A 25,414-nucleotide genomic window follows, 5' to 3' on the forward strand; every position below is an offset into this window, starting at 1 on the left:
TTCCTTTGTTCAACACCTTTTAAATAGTTATAAGTACAGACCAAACATTTTTTCATGAGTTTTAAAAGGTTTAGACATCAAAAATTCTGCAGAGTGATACTTTAATGTGCCCAATTCCCCTTTGCCCTTTGGCTGGCTTTCATATTTCTGTGAATAAAATCTTTGTTTGTTGATGTGCTGTTACTTTTTAATGCTGAATTAAGTATCTTTACATTTACCAAATCATGTCTGTCATAAAGAGGGCTGCAGTTTTGTGCCACTGAGATTTAAAACACAGGCAAAATCAAGATAAGATAATTGCAGCAATTGTGTGGTGTTACGAATCTATCACTGTTGAGAAACACATACTTTTAGTTTGTTTTGTTTTGTTTTTGCAGAAAAAACAATTTGTTCTTAAACTATGAAATTCCAGGAGGAATTTCATAAGCAAAAACATCTCTTTTAAAATGTGCAGTAGTTAATATGGATAGATACAGAAAAAGGAGATTTCATTAGAAATGCTGAAATTTTTCCCAAGCATATGCAGATATTTCATTGGCTTATACACACCTCACTGGGAACCAAAGTTATATTGTGAAATTATAGTATATTGCTTTGACTATTTTGCTGTCTCCATACCTCATCAGGGAGGTCCCCCTCCACCAAACTAATAACTTTTATTAAGCTGAATCTAAATTTCATCCCTAATTAGAGTAGACCCATTGAAATGGATGGAATGTACAGTACTATTGACAAGCCCATTCATTTCAGAAGGTCAGGTTGGGATTAAAATTGGATCTAGCCTTTTTATATCCTGCTCCCCCTCCAATCCTCACTTTTTTGGTTGATTTCTAAGGATGAGGAAGATTCATTTGTAATGAAAGCCATCATACATGCCATCAACGATGACAATGTTCCTGGTCTTCAGCACCTTCTGGGATCTTTGGCCAATTACGATGTCAATCAACCAAACAAGGTATGTTGTTATTGTATTGTTGCTTTCTTATTAGATTAAGTAATGCATGATGATCACTTTTGACTGACAACAAGAATAATCCAAAGATTCATGAGGTTTCCAGTACCAGTTGGGAAAGTTGTACGAAAAGGGTTGTAAAGTAGTGTACTTGGTTTAATTTTTGAAAGCTTTTGAATTCTTCATGGTCTGTGTCTGAAAGCTTTGCCTTTATAGCTACTGTATATCTAAAACACTACTGAAGGGTATGTAGCCCTCTGTAAACTTTGAGACCCATCGGCATAGCCAGTGAGTGATAAGAGACGATGAGAGTTGTTGTCCAGCAACACCTGAAGAGCAATACTCCTAGCAGTGGAAACAAAAGGATGTTTTTATGTGTATCTTTGAATTAGTCTGAAATCTAGGATGCTATCCTATGCTGTGGAGTCTACCACAAACTGAAGAACAATACATTCCTCACCTTCCCTTTTGCTGATTTTCACTTCTGTTATTTTATTCTGTTCCATCCTGTTTTATATTATTATTGTTTACTAAGTGTTTCTGGTGGTATTAACAGATTTGTATAAGTAGAGTGATTTAGCAAAAGCATCCGTTTAAAATGTGTTCCACTGGCTAAGAAGAGTGTCAGTGTTACGTTTTTTCTTTCTTTGTAGCATGGAACACCTCCATTTTTAATTGCTGCTGGATGCGGAAATATTCAGATGCTTCAGTTATTCCTGAAGCGAGGTGCCCGCATTGATATTCAAGATAAGGTAAGGATATTAAATTCTGATAATTAAATATCTTAGGTACCCTACATTTTAGAAAAAAGAAGTCAGGTGGAGTGTTTGTTTACATTTTTGTAAACAAACATTCTCTAATATAAACATTTTCATTCTTGTATATTGTCAGTTTTGAATTCATTTGAATTGACCTTTATATTAAATCATTTCTAAAGAATATGTTTTAAGAAGTTTCTGGAATGAATTTGCTTAAATTGAATGAAGATTGTGACAAATTTCCACAATATTTGTATGATCTTATTGATTGTGGTCATCATATATTTTGGACAGGCAGGATCTAATGCAATCTATTGGGCATCTCGTCATGGTCATGTAGAAATTCTGAAATTTCTCCATGGAAATAAATGTCCTTTGGATGTGAGAGACAAGGTAAGGGCAAAGGATTTAATCTCTTGACCTTCTTAACATAATTTTTTAAAGTATATGACTCATCCAGTGTTCAGTTTTACAGCACGTTACAGTGGCTGAAATTGTATTGTTCCGCTCCACATGTGCAGTTGAAATGACATCACCTGCAGCAGTAAAATTGCCACTGACTAAAGGCTTTCTTCAGTGATTTTTGGGTGCACACAACTTTTACACACTGCCATGAAGTCACATTCATCCTGAAATCACCAGTGGAAGCCTTTAATGAGTAGCAGTTTTGTGCTGCTGATGATATTGTTCCTGTTGTATACATGTATGTATGTATGTATGTGTTTGTTTGTTTGTTAGATTTAAACCACGCACCATCTAGTAACCAGACCATTCTGGGCGGCTAGCAACAATATAAACAGCAATATTAAAACACAATAGAAAATAAAATAATGCATAGCAACAAGATAAATTAAAACAGATGGCAATGAAGGTAATAAAAGAGTGATGAAAAAGATGGCAGAAAGGATGGTAAAGGGCCCCCCGAGATTTTAATGGTCAGGGAAAGCCTGGCGGAACAGCCAAGTCTTCAGTGCTTGTTTGAACCCATCCAGTGAGGGTGGCAGGCAGATCTCAATGGGCAGGTTGTTCCACAAGCGTGGAGCGACCACCAAGAAGGACTGGTTTCTTGTTCTTTCCCTCCAGGCCTCCTTCAGGGTCAAAGCCCTCAACCGCCCTGCCTGTGAAGAACAGGTATGACGGACGGATCTGGCTGGGAGCAGGCGTTCTAATAGGTACTGAGGTCCTAAACCGTTTAGGGCTTTGAATGTTATCATAACCTTGAAGTCGATGTGGAATGAACCGGCGGCCAGAGTGGGGGAGATATCACCCCAGTTATTAATCAGGCTGCTGAATTTTGGACCAGTTCAAGTCTCTGCATCAGCCTCAAGGGTAGCCCCATGTAGAGAGCACTGCAATAGTCTATTCTTGAGATTACAAGGGCATGAATCAGTGTCGTGAGTGCCTCCACGTCTAGATAGGGATGCAACTGGGCAATCCTCCGAAGATGGAAATGGGATGCCCAGACCACAGATGCCACCTAGGTTTCATGGTGAGATCCGGATCCAGGCAGATGCCCAAGCTGCTAACCTCACTCTTCGTGGGAAGAGTCAGTCTCCCAAAGGAGAGGGAGCTTCCCAACCCACTGACGTCAGGGCCACCCACGCACAAGGTTTCCATCTTGTTTGGATTCAACCTCAGTCTATTTGCCCTCATCCACTCCAGAATGGTCCCCAAGCAGCATTCAAGGGTCAGAAGAAAGGAGAGGTAGAGCGGGTGTCATCAGGGTACTGATGGCACCAGGCTCCACAACTCCAAATTATCTCACCCAGCACCCTCATATAGATATTAAATAGCATTGGCAAGATGATCGAACCCTGCAGAACCCCACAATTGAGGATCCATGGAATGGAAGTCATCTCGCCAAGCTGCACTCTCTGGGGACAGTCCTCCAAGAAGGAATGGAGCCACGCCAAAGCGAGGCCACTGATCCCCAACTCAGAGAGCCGGAACAGGAGGATATTGTGGTCAATGCTATCAAAGGCCGCAAAGCTATCAAGGAGGACCAACAAGGACATATTGTCCCTGTCAGCCTCCCTCAGGAGGTCATCCTGCAGGGCGACCAATGCTGTTTCTGTACTATGCCGCATCCTGAAGCTCAACTGGAATGGATCAAGGGCATCAGTTTCCTGGAGCTGATCAGCCGCCACCCTCTTGACAACTTTACTCAAGAAAGAAACATTGGTGACAGGCCTATAATTCCCAGTTTCATCCGCCGCCAAAATAGGTTTCTTTTGAATGGGCCTAATGAGTGTCTCCTTGAGGGCAGGGGGAACCCTGCCCTCCTGGAGAGACCCATTAATTATTGCAGAGGCCCATTCTGTTGTTACCAGCTTGGCTGCTTTGATGAGCTAAGCCGGACAAGGGTCTAAAAAGGAGGTGGTGGCATGACAGTGCGCAAGCACCCTGTCCACCTCATTGGACGTCACAGGTTGAAAGCAAGTTAACCTCGCTGGACAAGATGATGCACTGGACATCTCAGCTTGATCTACTGTCTGTAGAACGGGACGAAGGTGCTGGTGGATGGCCTCCACTTTAGATTTTTAAAATGCTGCAAATTGGTCACATGAAATACTAGAGGGAGGCCTATCACTGTGGTCAACTCCGGATAGATTGTGTACTATATGAAAAAGTTCCGCCTGTTGGTTGTGAGTTTCACTTATCTGATCAGCGAAGAATGCTCTTCTAGACATGATCCTGGTGGTTTTTAGATTAATTTCCATCAGGGCCTTTCTCCAAAAGCTCTGTAGCCTTCTCCGATTACGCTTCATGGCCCTCAGCTGCTGGGTAAACTATGGAGCGGGTCAGGCTCGGCAGCAGAAAGAGCGTTTAGGGGCGATCATGTCGACCACCCTGGTGTCTGCGGTATAGCAGCCATCCACCAGAGCATTGACAGGAGCACCAACCAAGTCACCTGGAATCCCCTGCATGGTATCCATCAGGATCCAGTAACCTGCGGGGCGGACCATCTTAATGGGACCAAGCTCCCCGCGGGAGGGAAGTGCCACTGAGAGGCTGCATTTAATTAGGTGGTGATCCAACCATGACAAGGGGGCCGATATCAAGTCGGCCACCATCGGAGCACACTCTCTCTGTCCAGCAGCAAAGACCAGATCTAGCATATAGCTGTCCACGTGAGTAGAGCCATTGACTTGCTGGGTCAAGTCCAAGGAAGCCACGGTTTCCAGGAACTCATGAACTGGACCGGAAACCTCAGCCTCTGCATGAATGTTGAAGTCCCCCAGAACCAATAATCTGGGGGACCTCAACAGCACAGCGGAGATGAAATCTGCCAGCTCAGGCAGGGGAGTGCGGTATGCCAGCATAATCTCAAAGCCATCCCTGGCCGCAAACGACACATGGGCAGCCTCTAGATCCAGGTTTGCCACCGCAGAGGGCCTAGCAGCCTCAAAGATGTCCTTAGAAACAGTGGCAACTCCCCCCGCCCACCCGGCCGGTCTGCCCTGGTGTTGGATGGCATACCCACGTAGGCATATGAGGGAAAGAGTAGCTCTGTCCTCAGCACCCACCCACGTCTCAGTTATACAGGCCAGGTCTGCCCGTTCCTCAGGGATCAAGTCCTGGATGAGTTGGGTTTATTGTGGGCAGACCTGGCATTTATCAACACCGGGGACAGAGAGGCAGGCCAGCTAGGCTGGTTACCTAGGTTTGAACAGATGGCAGCAGAGCTAGAACATGGGACAGGCTTCAAACATCTGTCTGCTGTTCTTCTATGTTTGATCGCTACTGCGCCAACACCATATCTCCCCCCGCTTGTAATTACCTGTATATTAGAAGCACCCTTACTGGAATAACAGGCGTTCCACTCCATTGTAGGAAGAGGAGAGAGGGAGGAAAAACCTTGTACCCAACCAGAGAAGGAAAAGTTAGAGACCAGGATCAGAACCAAGTGCCGAACTTGGAATCTCCTAAAATGGCCAATGCTCCCTCCAGCACCATATCACCCCTTCCCTGTCACCACCAATATTCCATTATGCCCTGACATAATCAACTCTCCAGGCTGATCAGCAATCACCAGACCTTAATTCCACATAGGCGGGAGCAAAAGAGAGTAAGAGAGAGAGAGAAAAGGAAAGGGAAAAAAAAAGGAAATTCTCACCACACTTAGTCTATAAACTAAAGAAAAAGGTCTGTAAACTACTAACAACTAAATTTACACAATAAGACTTAAAAGTAGGGACTAACCAGAAATGTACAATAAAGTGAAATAACAAACAGGTACATACAGCAAAGTATATTAAACAAAAGAAAGCCTAAGTGTGAGCTAATTGTGTAGCTGTACAACAGGATTTCAGGCAGTGTTTTAAACCAATAAAAAGTTTTTCAGTTTACAGTAATGCCTCGACTTACAAACACCCCTACCTATGAACATTTCAACTTATGAACAGCTCCGCTCGCAACATTTTGCTTCGACTTGCAAGCAGAGCTTCGATGTAAGAACAGAAAAAGGCAGGGGGAAAAGGTGGGAAATTCAAACGGTTGGTGGCGAAGAAGTTGCTTCTTTGTAGCTCTTTCCCCCAACGGTTAGAGCAGGGGGTCAGGGAACTTTTTTACTCCTGCAGGGCAGGAGGAGGAAGGAGAGGCGGGGGCAGCTCCAGATTGCTACCAGGCATGGGAAACCAGTGTACTCCCTGCCCATCCTTGGTGCAGGTCTACTCATGAGTAAGGCCCGCTGAAGGTGCGGGTCTACTCATGGGTAAGGGTCACCAAAGGTGCTGGTCTACATATGAGTAAGGGCCCCCAAAGGCCCTGGGCTGGGGCGCTCGGGTCAGACGGGTTCCTCCATGGACGGGGCATTTAGCGGCGGCACAGGAGGAGGAAAGAGAAGCGGAGCTTGATGATGATGATGATGATGACAATAATGATAGTGATAATAATGTGCCATCAACTCAATTCTGGCTAATGGTGACCTCTTTTCACATTTTTCCAGGTAGATAATATTCAGAGGTGGTTTACCATTCCCTTCTTCTCAGGGCACCTTGGGACTGCAGATTGCCCAAAGCCACACAGGGTGGTTCTACTTGCAGAAGGCACAGCAGGGAATCAAATATCCAGCCTCTGGTCCCATAGTCAGATATCTAAACCACTGAGCTATCCAGCCAGCTGTTTAATATATATACTTAAGTGATACATTTCAGAATTCAGGTCAATAATAATTGTATGTGATAATCTTCTAATTACAGTCTGGAGAAACTGCGCTTCATGTGGCATCACGGTATGGTCATGTTGATGTGGTTCAGTACCTGTGTAGCATTGGATCAAATCCAAATTTTCAAGATAAGGTGAGTAGCACGTAATAAATCCTTTTCTTCCTTTTAAAAAAGAAAAATCCTTACAATGCTATACTTGAAAGTTGTGTTAAAACATATTTTAATAAAGTATCATAATTTTTTTCACAAAACTTTTTAATAAACACAGGAAGCTATCTTACACTGAATCAGGTATTTCCTAATGTAAACTGGCAACAAGTGTCAGTGATTTAAGATGGGTCATCCCAATGCTGCCAAGAGATACAAGAGTTGAATTTGGGACCATTTGTGTCCAAAGTATTTGCTCAATTACTTAATTGTGGCTTTTCACCTTTTATTAAGCTGATTAATTGATTCAAACAATGTTATAGCTTTGCCTTTATCATTGTTTGTTTGTGAATGTGTGAAAAGTTCGGACTTAGCCTTAGGCCCTCTGTCACACAGTGAAACATGATATAGCCATCCTCAGGTTCATAACTTGGAGCTCTGTTTCTTCTTTCATTCTAGTCATAGAAACTATTGCCTGCTGTATTTGGCCATTGTGGGTTGGTTGAGATACCTTGTATGCGTGCACAGATTACTTGATTGAAATACTCCAAACTGAACATTCTGCAATACATGTTAATGAAATGTGATGGCTACACCATCCTCATTGTGATTGTTCTGTAAGAATGTAGTTGAAATAACTTCTCTCAGGCCATTTTCAAGATATTCTGTTTTCCTTTTAACAAAGCAGTAAAAAATTTGCTACACATTGTTCAAGTGGTAGAAACCATTTAATCATGGCAATATCAATCATATCCTTCTAGGTTTTGTTCATATGTTAATACTTGTGTGAAAATAATGAGTATATGTAAAGAAAAACATTCCAATGTCTTCATGGGTTGCATTGGGACATGACTGTAGGTTTATTCATGATGTAAATCTCTTTGTAAGTCTTGGGGGATATTTGTGAATGTGGAAATGCAATTTAAACTGGTCACCATGCACAACTCTCTTCTCACAGTTAATGTATAAAAGGGGCCACCATAAAATACAAAACTGAAAATGTGGTCTAGGTAGAATGGAAATAGTTTTAGAAGAGAGAGCTGTATTAGTCTATGCTAGCATATCAGTCAAAGATTGATTTAATAATAATAATAATAATAATAATAATAATAATAATAATAATACACATCCTTTGTGGCACATTAAAGAGTACCATATTTTTCCATGTATAAGATGCTACTTTTTCCTAAAATAGACTAAAAATTGAGGGTCGTCTTCTACACGGAAGTAAGCTGAACCTATGACACACATGCCACAGCTGGCACGCAGAGCCCTCTGTATGGGCACATGAGCCATGCCGATGCTGCTGGTCATGCCAGCTTGTGCAGGGTGAGACGCCACTCGCTGCCAGGGCTCAGCTCTTATACATGGAAAAATACAGTAATTGCTATATTTTAATTTGAGCTTTAGTGGACAAGTCCACTTTCTCAGACATTAAAATATAGCAGTCTTTAAGGTGCCACAATGTTTTTGTCTTTATTTTTTTATTTTCCTTTGTTTTTGCCTGACAAAATGGAAAGTTAGGCATATTTAGACTCATTGGTTTTTAATTCTGCACTTGATTTAGGCTTATTAAGATTAGACTGCACTGGGTAAGCATAACATATGAATACGTAATTAGATTTGCCTAGAAGACTGATTTATTAAGTCAGAATTGGAGGTAGTATTAAAGCAGTATACTGTAGATGGAAGTCATATCAGCATTATAAATGTTTGTGTTATTAAATTATTTGCTAGGAAGAAGAAACTCCTTTGCACTGTGCAGCTTGGCATGGCTACTATCTTGTTACCAAAGCATTGTGTAAGGCAGGATGTAATGTGAATGTCAGAAATAAAGAAGGGGAAACTCCACTCTTGACAGCATCCGCTAGAGGTTACCATGATATTGTGGAATGCTTGGCGGAGCATGGCGCTGACCTTGATGCAACTGACAAGGTTAGTCATGGCTGAATAGGTTACATTTAACAAGCAATTGCCTATACTGTAAAGGTTTTCATCTGTATAGAATTTTTATGTTATATTCATTTCCTAATTTGTTTGGATACTGCAAGTCAGTTGAGGACTCTTTAGAAAATGGAACAGACTACTTCTAAATATTAATAATAATAAATAATCATTTTTCTTTATATGACATCAGCATTGTGAAGTGGTTAACTCTGCTGAATCTGTTGTAACTGTCCATTTTGCTTGACCTCTGGCTCTTGCATGTTTTATTGAAAGCAAGCAGAATTGTCTATAAAGGTTTGGAACAATACAGAACTATTTTTTTTTATTTTTATTTTTCCTTCTAACTGATTACTATATATATATCATGTCTTGGAAACAAAGAATAAATATATGATGTTCAAAGTATAGACAGGATACCAGAATCTTGCCGCTTTCTTGGTGGTATTGAATCTTTAAAGGCTCCAAATTGCCCTTTTGTCTTTCAAAAGAATGTAGGACAAAAGGTGGGCTCTGACCTCTTGGCAGTGTCCTTTATCCACTGAGTGTGTCAAAAACTCATTTTGATTCCTTATTAGTCATAGAAACACATGAAAGTAGGGAGGGAAGGAAAGAATTTTCAAACTGAGTGAAAAAAACACTGAGTTTCAGAGGTATACCAACTTTTCTGTGATCTCCATATGACTACAGTATTAGGAGTGTTTTCTTTCAGACCAAACATTACTCTTTTCCCTAACCTGTACCAGTAAATGTTAATATGTTTATATTGCAATCTTCCCCATATTGATGCTGTGGTGATCCCCCTTTGCGCCTTTATACCTCTGGTCTCCACAAAGGTGAACACGCCCTTTTCGCTGCCACCAGGTATTCTCTTAATACCAATACAATTCCCACACACTTAGGAGCTACTCAAAGAACTTAGGAATCAGGGGTTTTGATCAAACTTTCTTTTGTTAAAGAACAAAAATTATAAGGAGAATCAAATATAACTGTTTCAGGTGTTCAATTATATTAAATCATGTATTCAGTTACTGGTATTATTCATATTATGCTTATGCGTTCATTCCTGCTTGTTCAATATGATGTAACCTGTTCAATTCTCTTTCCTAACCCCTCTAATCTATTCCTAAACCCTAACACTCTCTCAATAACTTCTTGTCCCTACTTCTCTCTATTCCTGTCTTATTCCCACTCCCTGACTGTCTCTTCCAGCTGTCTTAACTGTCATTCTGACTCCGCCCCTCCTGCTCTATCTTCTGATTGACATGCAGGAATGACGTCATCTTTTGGGTTCCGCTACAGATGCTAAGCTCAAGAGTTCCTACTAAAGTTTATAACTACCATTTAAAATAAAGAAAATAACAAAAAACAACATACTGTAATAGAAGGAAATAGAACAACATAACAGTGTCAGAGTTAAGTTACAATGGCAAGGAAACACGTTGGAAAACCGTTTTTAAAATGTAGTTGAATAAAAATACCTTTATAGGCCACTGAAAGGACCCCAGGCTCAGTGCTGCATTAGCCTCCTTGGAAAAAACAGAGGTGGGATACTAAAACAAGAAACTCTGTCTTGGAGACCTCAAGGCAGGAAAAATAAAAGGATGTTTTTATGTTTAGTTTGGAAAAAGTGTGAAATCTAGGATGCTCCCCTATGCTGTGGAGTCTACCACAAACTTTCTGTTAGGAAGGAGGCTAAGCTTTGTTTGCTGTGCACTTCATTTGAATATTAGCATTTGCCTGTTTCATACCTTTTTTTTTGCTTCAGTTTTTTCTAATTTAGACATACTAATTATCTTAGCAAGACCTGAATTAGTTCATCTTTTTTTGTACATGTGCATTTAGGATGGCCACATAGCCCTTCACCTTGCAGTCCGAAGATGTCAAATGGAAGTGGTTAAAATGCTCATAAGTCATGGGTGTTCTATAGACTTCCAGGATAGACACGGAAATACTCCTCTTCATGTAGCCTGCAAAGATGGAACCATGCCGATAGTGATTGCACTCTGTGAAGCAAACTGTAACATCGATATCACCAATAAGGTAGTACTAAGAAGAAAAATAAATTTACAATGTTTTAGTAAGGATTTATCAAGTTGATATATTTTTGAGTATTAAAGTTGTACTGAATTTAGAGGCATCCTCTTCCAAGACATGCTGGTATTGTAGGGAAATTGTATTTTCATATCATCTGGAATGGAACAGTTTATTTCTGAGAAAAGGATTTCTCTGTACCTGGCACTATCATTTCAGGTGCAGATTCTGCACAGATTAGCACTACTGCCACATGTTGACTGTGTTTTATGATGAGAAACACAGACCTTTGTTCTCCCTCCTTTTTATTAATGTTTAAACCTGCAGTTTTTTTCTTGAGTTTCTGTAGAGGCTACATACTCCCCAGTAGACATGCCAGGTCCTCCAACTCCATTGAAGAAATTATCTTTCTGCTCCTTATCCCAGCTGTGTGGTCTACAGGACCAGCAGAGTATAATCTGTATGTGCTTATGCGTCCAAGTTAGAGATTCTGCTGCATGTAATATACTGTACTATAATATCTGGTTTAGTAATCCTTCAATAAGAATCTGAGATGTGCTTTGCAAAAGAGTACTAAGTAGGCTTCCAGTAGTCAGAAATGTCTGGATAACGTAGCAGTTACCAACAAATCCATAGGCAGATATCCCTCTTCGGACTATTTGTACTGCTGCTGGGTGGGCCCACTAATTTTCCAGAACTGCACAGCTACCTCTCCAGGAGTGGAAGGAAGCAAGAAAGTGGTCACTACATGAACTGAAATGATGTTTTACTGCAAAAAAGCGCATTGCCCTTTGTAAAACCAAATCTAGATATGAACATTATTCAGCATATTTTCTACTGTGGAAAGCCCAGGTTTGCTCAGAGAGCTTTGCCTGCTTTATTTTTCTTTTCTACAACTAGGTACAGAGAACTGGTAAATAATACACCTCAGCAACTCCTGCTCCAATGTACTGTACTGTTAATTGCATTTTAAAAAGATGTGTAGACTGCCCAGTATGTTCATTTAAAAGAATCTTTAGCCGTGGCAGTGTTACGATTGTTTTAAAAGTAGCTGAAAATATATAAAAACTAAAATAGCTTGCTTAATTTTATTGCATTGCTCTTAGGAATCTGAATAAATTCAGAATATTTTGGTGGTGGAATGGCTTTAGGCTCTGCTGACTCACTGGCTGAAATCCTATTGCTTAGCACAGCAAGTTGCAACTAGATTAGGTCCATTGAATCAGTGAAGATTTTGTGAGTCAGCTTCTCTGTAAGTTACGATGATTGAGTCTGCTGAAGTTGTGACTTACTACAATAAGCAACAGAATTTCTGCCATTATATATGAATAAATAAATCTTAGCGCACCGGATATTACAGAGTTAAAAGATACACTGAATAATGCAACTTTTTAATGATTAAAATCAAAGGGCTTTGCTTTCAGTTTAAAGGTTATTGTTAAAGAACAGTATTAAGTTGTTTTGCACTACAGTCTTGGCATTCAAAAATAATCAGTGTCCTTCTGTGCTACAACTAGCAAGAGAAGTGCATTGATTACAGCCCTTTGCAATCTTTTATTATGATTATTTTTAAATATGTTACCAGCTACTGGGTAAAAAGAAGCTTCTGACACTGGCCTGTGGGCCCTGTTTTGTTAGCTTAATCCTGACTAATTAAGTAGTTAAATGCAGAGTCACAATAAAAACCCTGTTTCTGTGAGAACTGAGTTAATACAGCAAAATACTTGATTTGTAGTTAAAGATCTTTGATCAGTCTTGGGGACTTGACATAACTTTCTGTCCTCTCCCAAAGTACCATCTAAACAGATCAGGTTTTACAAACATCTTCCAAACATATATTGGTTTTTACTATAGACTCTCTTTCTTTGGCTGAAATCTAATAGTAAAGTAGGCCCATTGAATCAGTGGTAATTAGCATTCCCTCTTTTCTTGAGTGGTTTGTGGAGACTCCACCCTGTGCACACACAGTTCCAGCCACAACTGGAAACAAATGGGCTGGCTGTGTGCGCCCGATGCAGCGCTGCACGCCTGTGTGGCTTAAAGGGAATGTTGGTGGGAATTTGATGAGTCAACTCCTCTATAAGTTCTATTGTGTCAGATTTGATAAATATTACTCAGTCATGTAATTCAGTGATCCCCAACCTTGGGCCTCCAGATGTTCCTGGACTACAACTCCCAGAAGCCTTCACCACCGTTTCTGCTGGCCAGGATTTCTGGGAGTTGAAGTCCAAGAACATCTGGAGGCCCAAGGTTGGGGACCATTGATGTAATTGTCTACAGGAGTAAAACAGGAGTCTAACTTTGATTCTGTTCTAATCCTAGAGTATTTTTGAAGTGAGGGCTTTTGATACAAAATAATTGAATTAATGAAGAATTTTTGATTTTTAAACTTGACATCAAACATGTTACTGGATTTTGTGACTGTCTTCACATATTAGATTTCCGGAGCCAAATGCAGCAACCCTCCAGAATTTGCAGAATATAGTTTTCATACCCCCTCAGTTGAGTATCTTTTATGGCAGTGCTGGAAATTAACCTAGCATATGTGTAGGTTGTTCCCTGTCTCTCCCATGTATTCTTATATCTGCAACTCTTCTTATCCAGAATGATCAAGGGAGGATAAAGTGTTGCTGTATTAGTGTTCAAAAAAGTCATAATGCAGACTGGCATCTTTTACAATTCAGTCTTTTTGGGGGCAAGCCAGTAAGATAGTGCACACTGCTCTGTTGCTCACATTTTCAGTTGTGACCTTGGTGCCATGGACCTTGGTATGATGTTCCAACGCAACATAACATGTTGCTCTGTCTTGTCCTACCCATTTCTCTGCAAACCAGAGAGAGAGATTAATGGTTTGTTCTTAGGTTGTTTTGTTTCTCTGGCTCATTGAAGGAGAAGCAGGTCAAAGCAGCAACACCTGCCAGGTTCAAACCTGTTGCTGAATCAACAATAATCTAAAATATCTCCAGTTCTTTAGTCACTCCTGCTGTAAGTAAAAGCCATCAGGCAGTCTGCACCAGCACACCACTCAGAAACAAGATAGAGTTACCCTAGAATTCTGCCTTGTCATAACACGCAAACCTAACTAATACACTTCTCTCTGAAAGGATGTCATCAGGAAGAACATATCAGAATAATGTTGAAAGACTTAGCAGTTTACACGTTTCAAATTATTACCTTATAAAAGTACATGTTTTGTCAAAAACAATACAAGTACCTGGGCATGTCTGTATTTTGTATGTTTCTGCGGGAATCCTGTTGGGTATTTATGCTAGTGAAAGTGTAATTCAGTAAACAATAGTGGTGAGTTGTTACTCATTGACACAATGTGGCTGGCATTCCTGATCACATGCCAAAAAATAAAAAGTGGCACTTTAATATTTTGAATGTGGTGTGTCTTTTTGTGGCTTCCTTTTGTCTTTTGTATTATACAAGGATGTTTTTAATTACTAGATTGTTTACTTACTGTGATGTGCCAATAACGTCTGAGGAAATGGACTTGTCCACAAAAGCTCACCTTAAAATATAGCAGTTAGTCTTCAAGGTGCCACAGCATATTTGTCTTCTTTATTTTTTATTTTTCTTTTGTTTTTGGCCTGATGTGGGATATAAATACATGCAGTACATACCCACCAACATGCACACACAATACCAAAATCAAAGTGAGCAAAGAAACCAGCTAATAAATAAGCAGGCAGTAGCCTAGCTTACCACCCCCTGTGAGCCTTCCAGCTTTGCAGGGAAGTTGTCCAATTGCCCACCATTCTCATTAGAATGCCTCCAGGCCCACACATGGCCTGCAGCAGTCGTTCCCAGCCTTAGGTCTCCAGATGTTCTTGGACTACAACTCCCTGAAATCCTGGCCCAGGACAGTGGTGAAGGTTTCTGTGAATTTTAGTCCTTGAACATTTGGGGACCCAAGATTGGGAACCACTGGTCTAGAGGAAATAAGGATGGCACTGAGCACCATCACTTCAGGTTTCCAGCTTGCCAGCCTCCAAGTTCATATTTTTAAAAAGAAAAATCAACTGGTGCAAGAAGTTTGGCAGGAGCAAAAGGAGGTTTCTGTGAGCACAACTTTAGGGACCCCACTGTTAAGCCATTTCATATCATTGCTTTTTTCAACTGATACCTACAATATGGGCAAGACTCTTTGAGAACTGTTTTTTGGGGGGGAAGGGAGGAGGCAAGAATATGTAATAGAACTGCACATTTTTTCTGTACTGCTTGCTTACATTTTAAACAAGAATTCCATGTAGCTTTTCCTGGTAGAACCTGTTTGCATTTACCTAGTAACTAAATTGCATGACTTTTGACATTGCAGAGGCTAGAGTATGTCTGTCTGTCTGTTGACTGGCATATTGTTTAACTGTCATTGTTTTCCTTATAGTATGGGCGAACACCTTTACATCTGGCAGCAAACAATGGAATTCTTGATGTTGTCCGGTACCTCTGTCTCAATGGAGCTAATGTAGAGGCTTTAACATCTGTGAGTATGACCTGGGATGAAGTTTGCTGTTTTTACAAATTTCTGAAATAAATTTGTTTCTGAACTGTAATGTTTTGGCTGTATTTTAGTAATTCTTGCACTAACATGCAAACTTTTCTGACAAAACAAGAAGTTAAATTTTTTGATTTGGAATGCCTTTCCTACCTCACTAAGATTATTCTTGCTCAGAAATCAGCTGTATTTTTTTTTCATTAACTTGTTTGCCATTTCCCTATGTATTTCAAAAACTTATAGCAATTACTTCTGGGGTGCATATATATGAAATACTAGTTTGTCCTAAAAGTTTTAAGCCCTAAAAATAAGGAGATAATTTCAGTATATACATATTTGTGAGAGGAAAGGATATTTAAAAAATTGGGTTGTGTTGCTGGTTGTTCTAAGTGGCATTAGCTACTTTGTTTCCCCGAAAATAAGACAGGGTCTTATATTAATTTTTACTCCAAAACACGCATTAGGGCTTATTTTCAGGGGATTTTTTTTCATGTACAACAATCTGCATTTATTCAAATACAGTCATGTCATCTTCTTCTGGTTGCTGCACAATGGTGGATGGCGGGGTTTCACTTAACTATAGCTTATTTTGGGGTAGGGCTTATGAGCATCCTGAAAAATCATACAAGGGCTTATTTTCAGGTTAGGTCTTATTTTCGGGGAAACATGGTAGACAGAACAATACAATAATGAGCCAAGGAAGAGACTATATGAAAAGATAGTTACAGTAATGTAAACAGTGTGCGTATAAGGAGGTATAAGAGTTTATGAACAAGAAATTTACTACTATTATAACACGATAGGTATTGTTCAGTTATGCTATTTTTGAATGGATTGAAATGAAGATTTAAAAATGTGTGGGAAGAAATGTGAATGGGCAAGCACACTTGTAGGTGAGCTTGTACAATAATTGCTGCTTGTCAAACTGTTCTGCTGCACTGCATCCAGTCAGCAACATCTGCCATCTTTTCCTCTCTCACATGATTGAATATGTTCATAAAATTGGCTTTCTTGGAAAACAGATTAAAACATTTAGCTATCACACTCATCATTGCTCACACTTTTAACTCAATAAAATATGTGATTTTTATGTGTGAGGTGTATGCTCAGGTCAATCAGCATTGTAATCTGTTGTGTTTGACTCATCTTATACAATTAGGCCACTATAATTAAAAGGCCTGTTCTTATAGATTGCTTTAAGGAAAAGCACAACTTTAATTGACAGTAATTATTAAAAAATTTTTCATGTACTCAGAAATATTCTACATTGTCAAAAGAATCCTAGGGCACATACTCCAGGGAGTGGACCTAATTCAGGATACAATTATAGAATTGTATGCCTGTGTTACTTCCAAATATCCTTAACAAATCTTTATTGCTATGTCTCTATAACTGTACATGTATATACAGTGGTGCCCCGCATAGCGACGATAATCCGTTCCGAATAAATCGTCGCTATCCGGAAACGTCACTATACGGGGCAAAAAAAAACCCATAGGAACGCATTAAACTCTGTTTAATGCGTTCCTATGGGGGATAAACTCACCGCTAAGTTGAAATCCTCCATAGGGCCGCCATTTTCGCCGCCTCGGTAAGCAAGGAAACCGCGCGAAAACGCTGCGGGCGGCCATTTTTCTTCTGGCGGCCATTTTGGAATCGCTGATCAGCTGTTCTAAAACATCGCAATGCGATGCTTACCCATTAAAAACATTGCAATGTGATCGCTTTTGCGATCGCAAAATCCGCATCGCTATGCGGATTCGTCGTTAAACGAGGCGCTCGTTATGCGAGGCAGCACTGTATATGATAATGCTTTTGTGATCCAGTTGCAAGTACATTTATTATTATTTGAGGTGCTGAAATACATTGTTATTTTTGCTACAGTGGTTTAGCACTATTACACCTGTAGCATTTTATTCCTATTGAAAGCATCAATCATAAGAGAAAAGTTACAGCTATCTCATTGACTTGTTTGATTATGTCTTTTTACTGAACTTTCCAATGGCTCACTGTAATTTTTTTTCTTAATATCTTGGTCATACCTGTTTGCAGCTTGAGACAAGAGGCAAGTAGTGTGCTTACAGTCCAATTACATGTTTACTGCCACTTCAATTTGTAGACTTTGTTTCATAAAGACATGCCTCTGTCAGGTAGCACTGCCTTCTGGATCACAGAAGCATTATTGTATGTACACGTGAATACAGTCACAGAAATATAGCAATAAAGTATTCACAGTTACAGAGTTAGAAACAGGAACACTAGATTGAAAATTGTTTGAACACAGCATGCTTGGCTAAACAAGAATTCAGCATGTGTCAAATTTACCGTGCTAGCAGTGGATTCAGTTGCAAGCAAGTTCTTTACCCTACCTTTAAAACACATCTCCAAAAGAAAAAAGAAGAAGAAATCCCCTTTGTTGCCTCCTTTTGTCTCCTCCTCCACTTCCAGGAGGATAATTTCATTTTAAAAAATTTATTCCCTCTACAGATCACAGAAAGTGTTTAATCAGCCAATATCCTGAAGTGGCTATCTTCCTTTAAGCCACTTCACAATACTGTATGAGTAATTGACAGTGGAAGTAGCCGGACTAAATAGGGTTGCTTATTTCATTCATTCATTCATTCATTCATTCATTCATTCATTCATTCATTCGATTTCTATCCTGCCCATCTAAACCAAAGGTCTACTCTGGGCGATTTGCAAATTTAAAAACAATAAAACCAAAAAGATATATTATAGATCCAAGGTGGCGAAAGTATAAGAAATTAAGATATGGCAGGAGGGAAAGAATGCCCAAATAGCCAGGTTTTAAGTTTATTCCTGAAAACACCCAGAGAGGTAGTCAGGCAGATCTCCACTGGCAAGTTGCTCCAAAGGCGAGGGGCCACTGGCGAGAAGGCCCGGTTCCTCTTTCTTTCCCTCTGGCGCTCCCTCAGTGTTGGGCCCCTCAGCTGCCTGGTCTGGCTGGAACAAGTAACTCTGGCAGAACATGGTAGGAAAATGCGCTCTGCCAGATATTGAGGTCCTAAACCGTTTGGGGCTTTATATGTAATCATAAGAACTTTGAAATCAATGCGGAAACAAATGGGTAGCCAATGCAAGGAGGCCATTGTTGAGGAAATATGTTGGTACCTTTTCACCTCTGTAAGAAGTCTGGCCGCTGCATTTTGTACCATCTGAAGTTTCCACATTAGCCTCAAAGGCAGCCCCATGTAGAGCGTGTATATGCCATTTAGATGAGATGCAAGAGTCACACCATATGGCATACCAGACCTTGACTGAACCTCTAGCACAATCCAGCCTGGTCCAATTGACACATATAAACACACCCTTAGTCTCTTTTTAACTCCCACAAAACACTATCAGGTGAACTGAATTAGTCCTACTTGCTAAATCAAGAATCTGGGAAAGGACTCTAAACTGTTTTTAACATTATTAAATTGAGTTGAACTGATACTTTGTCTGAATGAAAAATTATGATAGGTCATCAAGACATAACACAGCACAAAAGAGATACATTAAGAAACTGTTGCAGTAAGCAATTTTTATTGTGGCCCATGAGAAACTGCTGACCTATGAAATATGGGTAATTAAAAGTCAAGAGGAGAATGTTGAAGACAGATTTGCTGCTCTCCTGAATTTGCCTAAGCTACTTAAAATGGTGCTGCCATGCCCACTGCTACCCAGAGATCCTAGATACAGTAACCAAGCTATTAATTTCCCTCTCTTTTTATCCTATCTCGCATAAACACATTTCACTACTAGCTACTTTCATTAAATGTGCATCAAAATATTCTGATAGCATGCTGAAAATATCTTATTGCTTCAAGATCCTGAGCTTGAATGCTTGCTCTTGCTATAATGTAGTGCTAGTTCCTATAAAAGAATCTGTCTAGTTGTTCTGTTTTTCTTTTTTGCTTTTAATGCTAAACAGATTAAAAATTCCAACTGGGACGTCCTTACCATTTCCCCCATAATTCATTTGCTTCTGACAGCATTTGCTTTCTTAAGAGCTTGGGAATAATGGAACTGATATGACATGTGCATAGGAGGGGGCTTTGAGACAAGAAGTCACATTAATTAACAACTTGTTGTCTAACAGGATGGGAAAACAGCAGAAGATTTGGCTAGAGCAGAGCAGCATGAACATGTAGCCAGCCTACTTACGAGACTAAAAAAGGTGAGAAAATGAATAAACAATAAAGCTGTATTTCACTGTACAACCTACAAATTATTAGCTGTAGAGGATAGTATAGAAAACGTCAAGAAACTAGGCTAAAAATGGTTGCCTAGCAATTTACTGGCAGTACTCATCTTAAGTTGAACAAATTATGCTAAGAATAAATAAATCATTCCTTTTTAGATTACATGAATGCAAGAATGGGTGATATCTTTTATTGGATCACTAAACATTAAAACAAAAACAGCAAGTTTTCATGGATGAAATACACTTCCTTTGATTAAGCACACCTTCTTCATGGATAATGCAGAAAAATTATAGACAAAAATCCAGAAATTGATGTTATAGGTCTGTGAGAGACAATTCAGGTCTTCTTGAGGCTGGGTCTGTAGTGTGTCTGCAGCAAGGCTTGGAATTCTAACACTCCTGCTCTTGATGGAACTGTTGTCATTTTCATTCACGCTTCCCCAAGTGGCATATTGTGTTGTCAGGCAGTGCAGCTTGAAGCCAGGAGAGAGAGTTCCAAGGGAATGTCCCCTACACCCTACTAGATTCAGCTCCCTTCTTGGATATGTAGTGGTCAGATTCCTCTCTCAAGAGTCTCTCAAGGTGCACTGTACCACTAAATGTGCCCAGCTCTTGACATCTGTGCTGCTATCCTTGAACGTTTGAGTTGATTAAACTAAGGGCTTTTCCAAATCATACCTACTGAATCAAGGTGTGAATGGCCTTTCCATTCGAATGGTGCTTACATTGCATACAGCATGGTTGTACCATGGTAAAATAGAGTAGCAAGATTTGGATACAACTTTTGACATGAGTGCTTGCTAAATCAGAATAACTGTATTGTTCTGAAAATATAGCATGTAATAAGAAGCAGGTGCACCTGACTTTTCTCAGTGTATTTATGCTTCCGTTTGGTTCTTTGCTTTCACTTTTAGGATGCACACAGAACAATGTTCATTCAACATCTCAGACCTACTCATAATTTACAACCAAGAATAAAACTTAAGCTCTTTGGCCATTCTGCATCTGGAAAAACTACTCTGGTGGAGTCTTTAAAGTGTGGACTTTTGAGAAGCTTTTTTAGAAGACGCAGACCAAGGCTCTCCTCAACAAACTCAGTCAGGTTTCCCCCTTCACCATTATCTAACAAGCCATCAGGTAAATACTTCTAGAAATGTTATGCTACCGCACTTATTGAGAATGTGTGTTTGCTCTGTGGTGGGAAGTCAGAACTGACTTATAGTGACCCTAATAGGGCTTTCAAGGTAGGTGAGATATTTGAGGACTGATTTTACCAGTTCCACTCCCCTAGTGAGTTTCCATGGCTAAGTGGGGATTTGAACCCAAACCCTGCCTTCCAGAGTCCTAATCCATCCCTCTGTCCACTTCACCACACTGAGAATCATTAATTAACTATTCTCAATTAATGAGAATAGTTACTGTTTTTAATGCTGGTTCCGATACACATAGCAAGTTTGTCATATTTGTCACCTTTCCAGCATTAATAAAAGATGCCATAATTTTTATACATATGATGTAGTTCCAGCAATATTCTATATCCATGTAGTGAGGAGGAAGCACTTTTTCTGCAGGAAGACAATACTTGTCACTTTAGCAAAACATAGAAGATATATGTACTGTACCAATCTGGAGAGAAGCTTATGAAAGAAACAGTTTTCTTTTTTTGGTGAAATTTTGGATTCTTTGGTAGAAAAATCTGCAAAACAGCAGAGCTCTTCTGAGATGGAGAGGGATGTTGGCACCATGAAGTACTTATTGGTTTCTAATGATTTGTAAATATGTAAAGCGTGAAAAAGTGGTGTCACTCATAATGAATGACAAAACTAAATCCACCAGTAGTCAGTATCTAGTAAGGAACAACTACAATTCTACAACAGTGTGTAAAGTTTAACTTTCTGGAACTCTTCACCAGCAAGGTGGTAAAAAGGGGGGTTGGGGGAGCATGGAAGTCCAAATGTTTGGCTAACTGTTTTAGGTGATTTAACCCAGGCCCAAAGTGAGCAGTGCAAGCCTGATGGGTCATTGGTATTGCACAACATCTTGCATTCCATGCTGGGATGAAAATGTAACAGTGATCCCCTCTCTTGAAATACAGGACTGCTTAGCAGCTGAGACATCTACTTCTTGCCTTGGTTAAACACACAGTTTGTCATTATGTCTCATTGTAATTCACTGGTGAGAGATGTGTTCCTTCTAGTGCCAAAATGCTGTTGTTTAATTGCTAGGAAAATGCAGTATCCCTTTAACAGATATCCCAAATCAGTAAACAAATTAATAGAAGTTTTGTATTCAAAATGATTATAAATGGTTGCTTATACATGCCTTTTATAACAGGAGGTCTTAGTGTGAAGTATAGCCCCCTGAAGAGATCTAAGTACAAAATGTAATGTGAAAATTTCTCCTTGGTTACCATTTGTTAAAACTTTTTAAAAAGCATCCATTCTATATGAATCAAAAGAGTATGACGCCTCCATTGTGAGTTCTATACAGTATCTGTAATTTGCTTCCTGACTTTTCTGTCTCCTTGATCCCACTGAATAAGAAAAGTTGGGTCAAATTGAAATGATTGAATTACCTGCTTTTTAGAGCACATATTTTTTGTTTAAACTTAAAAGTGGTTATAAGTAGAAAACAATGGGCAAAATCCTGTTGAGTAACTTCGTGCCAAGGGCAACACCAGAAATATTTAATTTATAATAGTTAAAAGCTTCCTATCCCCGCCCACCATGGCAATCCAGTGGTAGCTTTTGACTTTTAAAGCCTCCACCACCCCATCCCAAGGCTCCCAAAGGCTCCCCCAGAGCAAAAGGAAGCCCAAAAGAGCCTCGAAACCTAAAACAGGGATGGGAGGCTTTTCATTAGTTTCCCTTTGCATTCATATACCATAAAGAGTATAAGTTTATACACGCAAAGCATTTTGGGAAGTACGTTAGGCCCTCTATTATTTATTTATTTATTTACCATCCATCTGGCAGCCAGGGACACTCTGGGTGGTTTACAGCAAATAAAACAACAGTTACAAAATAGTACATATGCAAAATAATAATAATACGATTGGGGCAAAAATCAAATATTATAAAGTGCAGTAAAACTGTGAGGGTTCAGGTCCAGGCTCTTGTTTTTCTCCAAATAAATCACCAGACTTGTGTGGTTTCAAAATAGGGGTAACATTTATTGCAGTGTTTTACAGAAAACCAGTGTCAGCAAAAGTATTCCAACATTTCTCTCCTTCCAACAACTGGTCGGTAAGGGGCTTCCACTCATCATCTTTGAAGGGATTTCCCCCTCCATTGTTCCACGTTTCAAGCCAGTCCATAGACAGGTTATGGTTTAATAACTGTCTGGTCTCCCCTTCCAATAAGGGAACGGTGTCCTGGTCCCGGTTGTCCAACCAGGTGGGGTCCCGGGTGGTGGTATACCTCTGCCAGGGTCCTCTGGTATCCCCTCATCTGGAAGTCCCTCACTCTCCATTCTGTTCTTTCCCTCTCAACTCCCTCCTTTCTTCTCTTAATTTCCTCCTCCACTCCTTTGTCTCCTTCTCCACCCCAGTATGAAGGTTTGGGAGGATATCTCCCTCCTTCTCCGGTAGTCAACCTCTTCTTTCGGTATCTGGAGGTTTTCCCACTTTCCAGTCCATGGATCTTGCATCCAGATCCATTAAATTGCAGTTAAAAGCATGAAATATTAGAGACAAGAAGCATGGCGGTGTGATGGATGATATTTTAGCAAACACTGTTGTATCATACAGCTGTTTGTTCAGAGAAGGCCTGCTTAAATAGCCAGGTTTATAACAACTTCCTGAATGAATATTTGCAACATTAAATGTGTACAATAAAGATGTGGTAGTGTTAAAATCTGCATGTGTTCCTTTGTTGATGTGTCCTGTTCTATGCCATCACATTGCATCCAACTTATGGTGCCCTAATAGGATTTTCATACCGCATGAAATACATAAGGAATAGTTTTACCATCGCTACCCTCAGTGAGTTTCCATGGCCAAGTGGGAATTTGAGCCTAGTTCTCCTGAGTCCTAGTCCACTATAAAAGTCCTCCAGCCACTATAAAAGTGGTGTAGTGATTCTTTTGGCCACTAGAGGAGGCAAGTTGAATTGAAAGATGACTGTATGTCCTCAGTATTTTTGTGTTTTCTGTCTTGCTCAAGTGTGTTAAAGGCAGTACTGTCTTACTGTCATGTTGTTTAAAGCACAGTGCAAGTCTCCTCCCAGTTTCAGAAAATACCCCTTTCTACTACAGCCCATACTGTCCAAGAACAGCCTTTTTTTTAAAAAAAGGTTCTTGCAGTGTTTGGGGTGGGGGACAGATAAGAATCAGTTGCATAAGCGTGACCATTAGATACAAACCAAAGACTTCTAAAATATTGTCTTAATTGGTGAGAAGTAAATAACACTGGCTGGGAATAATAAGCCCTTCTAGCTGGTGCTCCCTCTTTTCTTTTATGCCTCATTACTTAAGTTCAGAAAGACCTCCTTTGACATGAAAGAAACAATCTCTAAATGAGATAGAGAAATTTTTGGTGATTAGCTGGTTACACTTGTAAGTTCAAAATGAAAATATGTTTGACACTTGCCAAGAGCACTAAAGATATCTTTTTAGTTCTGTTCTTTGAGCGTACTTTTTCATAGCTTTTTGCTTATGTTATTTTCAAATAATGCAACTAAACTTTTCAAGTTTTATGTCTCTGAACTTTTTTTTCATTTCTGTGATCCAGTTTCAGTAAGTATTACAAATCTGTATCCTGGTTGTGAGAACGTGAGTGTGAGAAGCCGGAGTATGATGTTTGAGCCAGGCCTTACCAAAGGAATGCTGGAAGTATTTGTTTCTCCCTCACACCATTCCCACTTCTCAACAGATGACCAGTCAACCAAGGCCATTGAGATTCAGAATGCTTATTTGAATGGTAAAGTATGAAACAATAACCATAATTAATTTCTTTTAGTGTTAACAGTACAGACATATTTCAGTCTGAAATCCACTGTAAGCCTTTGGTAGAATATCTTCAGTGTCTCAATGAAATTTGAATTTTTATGTCTTAGAGTAAGCATGTTCTAAAGTGCTTTTTACCTTTTTGCACATGTTATATTATGTTATGTGTCATCACATTAGAACCAATTTACAGCAACCCTAACAGCTGCCACAATGAGCTATTTGAGGTAATTTTACCAGTTCCTAGTTGATCACTAGTTGATCACTATCTGCTACACCAGGTAGCAAAATAAACATGAAAAACTGTGCATAGTATTTGGAATGTTAACACAATATCTTTGCCTGCACTGCATCTTTGTTTGTGATCTATGAGAGGCTGCCTTTGGCACTATACTCCCCTGAGAACACAAATAACACTCTCCAAAAGCAGAGAAAGTACTCTGTGGGCAGGCAAGGAGTTGGTTCTTCCAGCTGCCCACCTGACTTACATGCACAGAAAATGTCTGTTTACCTCGTTGCTCAAGGTTATTCTGGGAGAGGCTGTATATGTTTTATCCAGGTTGAATACATTGCATTAACTCGAAGGTTTGCTAAAGCCTTCCAAAATCCTCATGTTTTTGAAACTCTAATAGCTGATACTACTAGTACTTTGTGAACTCACATAATGTAGAGAATTTTCTGGTCTTCCCTTTCCTTCTTACCATTTATTTATAAATTTCATTAAGAATGTCATTGTAAAATTTAATAGAAAATAATAAATAA

At 39.6% G+C, this 25,414-nt stretch overlaps 1 protein-coding gene across 4 annotated transcripts in view; it reads left to right on the top strand.

Annotated features, from left to right (window-relative positions):
* Positions 1-25,414, top strand: part of DAPK1 (death associated protein kinase 1) — a 115,889-nt gene that overhangs the window by 75,570 nt on the left and 14,905 nt on the right. For all 4 annotated transcript variants that reach the window (XR_013542066.1, XM_020805825.3, XM_020805824.3 and 1 more), the window contains exons 12-21: positions 836-955; positions 1,606-1,704; positions 2,005-2,103; positions 6,912-7,010; positions 8,763-8,960; positions 10,815-11,012; positions 15,391-15,489; positions 19,604-19,681; positions 20,623-20,845; positions 24,438-24,626. Coding sequence is in view for 3 of the 4 variants with exons in the window: in XM_020805825.3 (XP_020661484.3) it covers positions 836-955; positions 1,606-1,704; positions 2,005-2,103; positions 6,912-7,010; positions 8,763-8,960; positions 10,815-11,012; positions 15,391-15,489; positions 19,604-19,681; positions 20,623-20,845; positions 24,438-24,626 (1,402 nt within the window). In the remaining variant the exon portion in view is untranslated. The remainder of the gene's footprint in view (positions 1-835; positions 956-1,605; positions 1,705-2,004; positions 2,104-6,911; positions 7,011-8,762; positions 8,961-10,814; positions 11,013-15,390; positions 15,490-19,603; positions 19,682-20,622; positions 20,846-24,437; positions 24,627-25,414) is intronic.

This window comes from Pogona vitticeps, chromosome 2, assembly GCF_051106095.1.
Source record: "Pogona vitticeps strain Pit_001003342236 chromosome 2, PviZW2.1, whole genome shotgun sequence".
In the NCBI taxonomy this organism is placed as follows: Eukaryota; Metazoa; Chordata; class Lepidosauria; order Squamata; family Agamidae; genus Pogona; species Pogona vitticeps.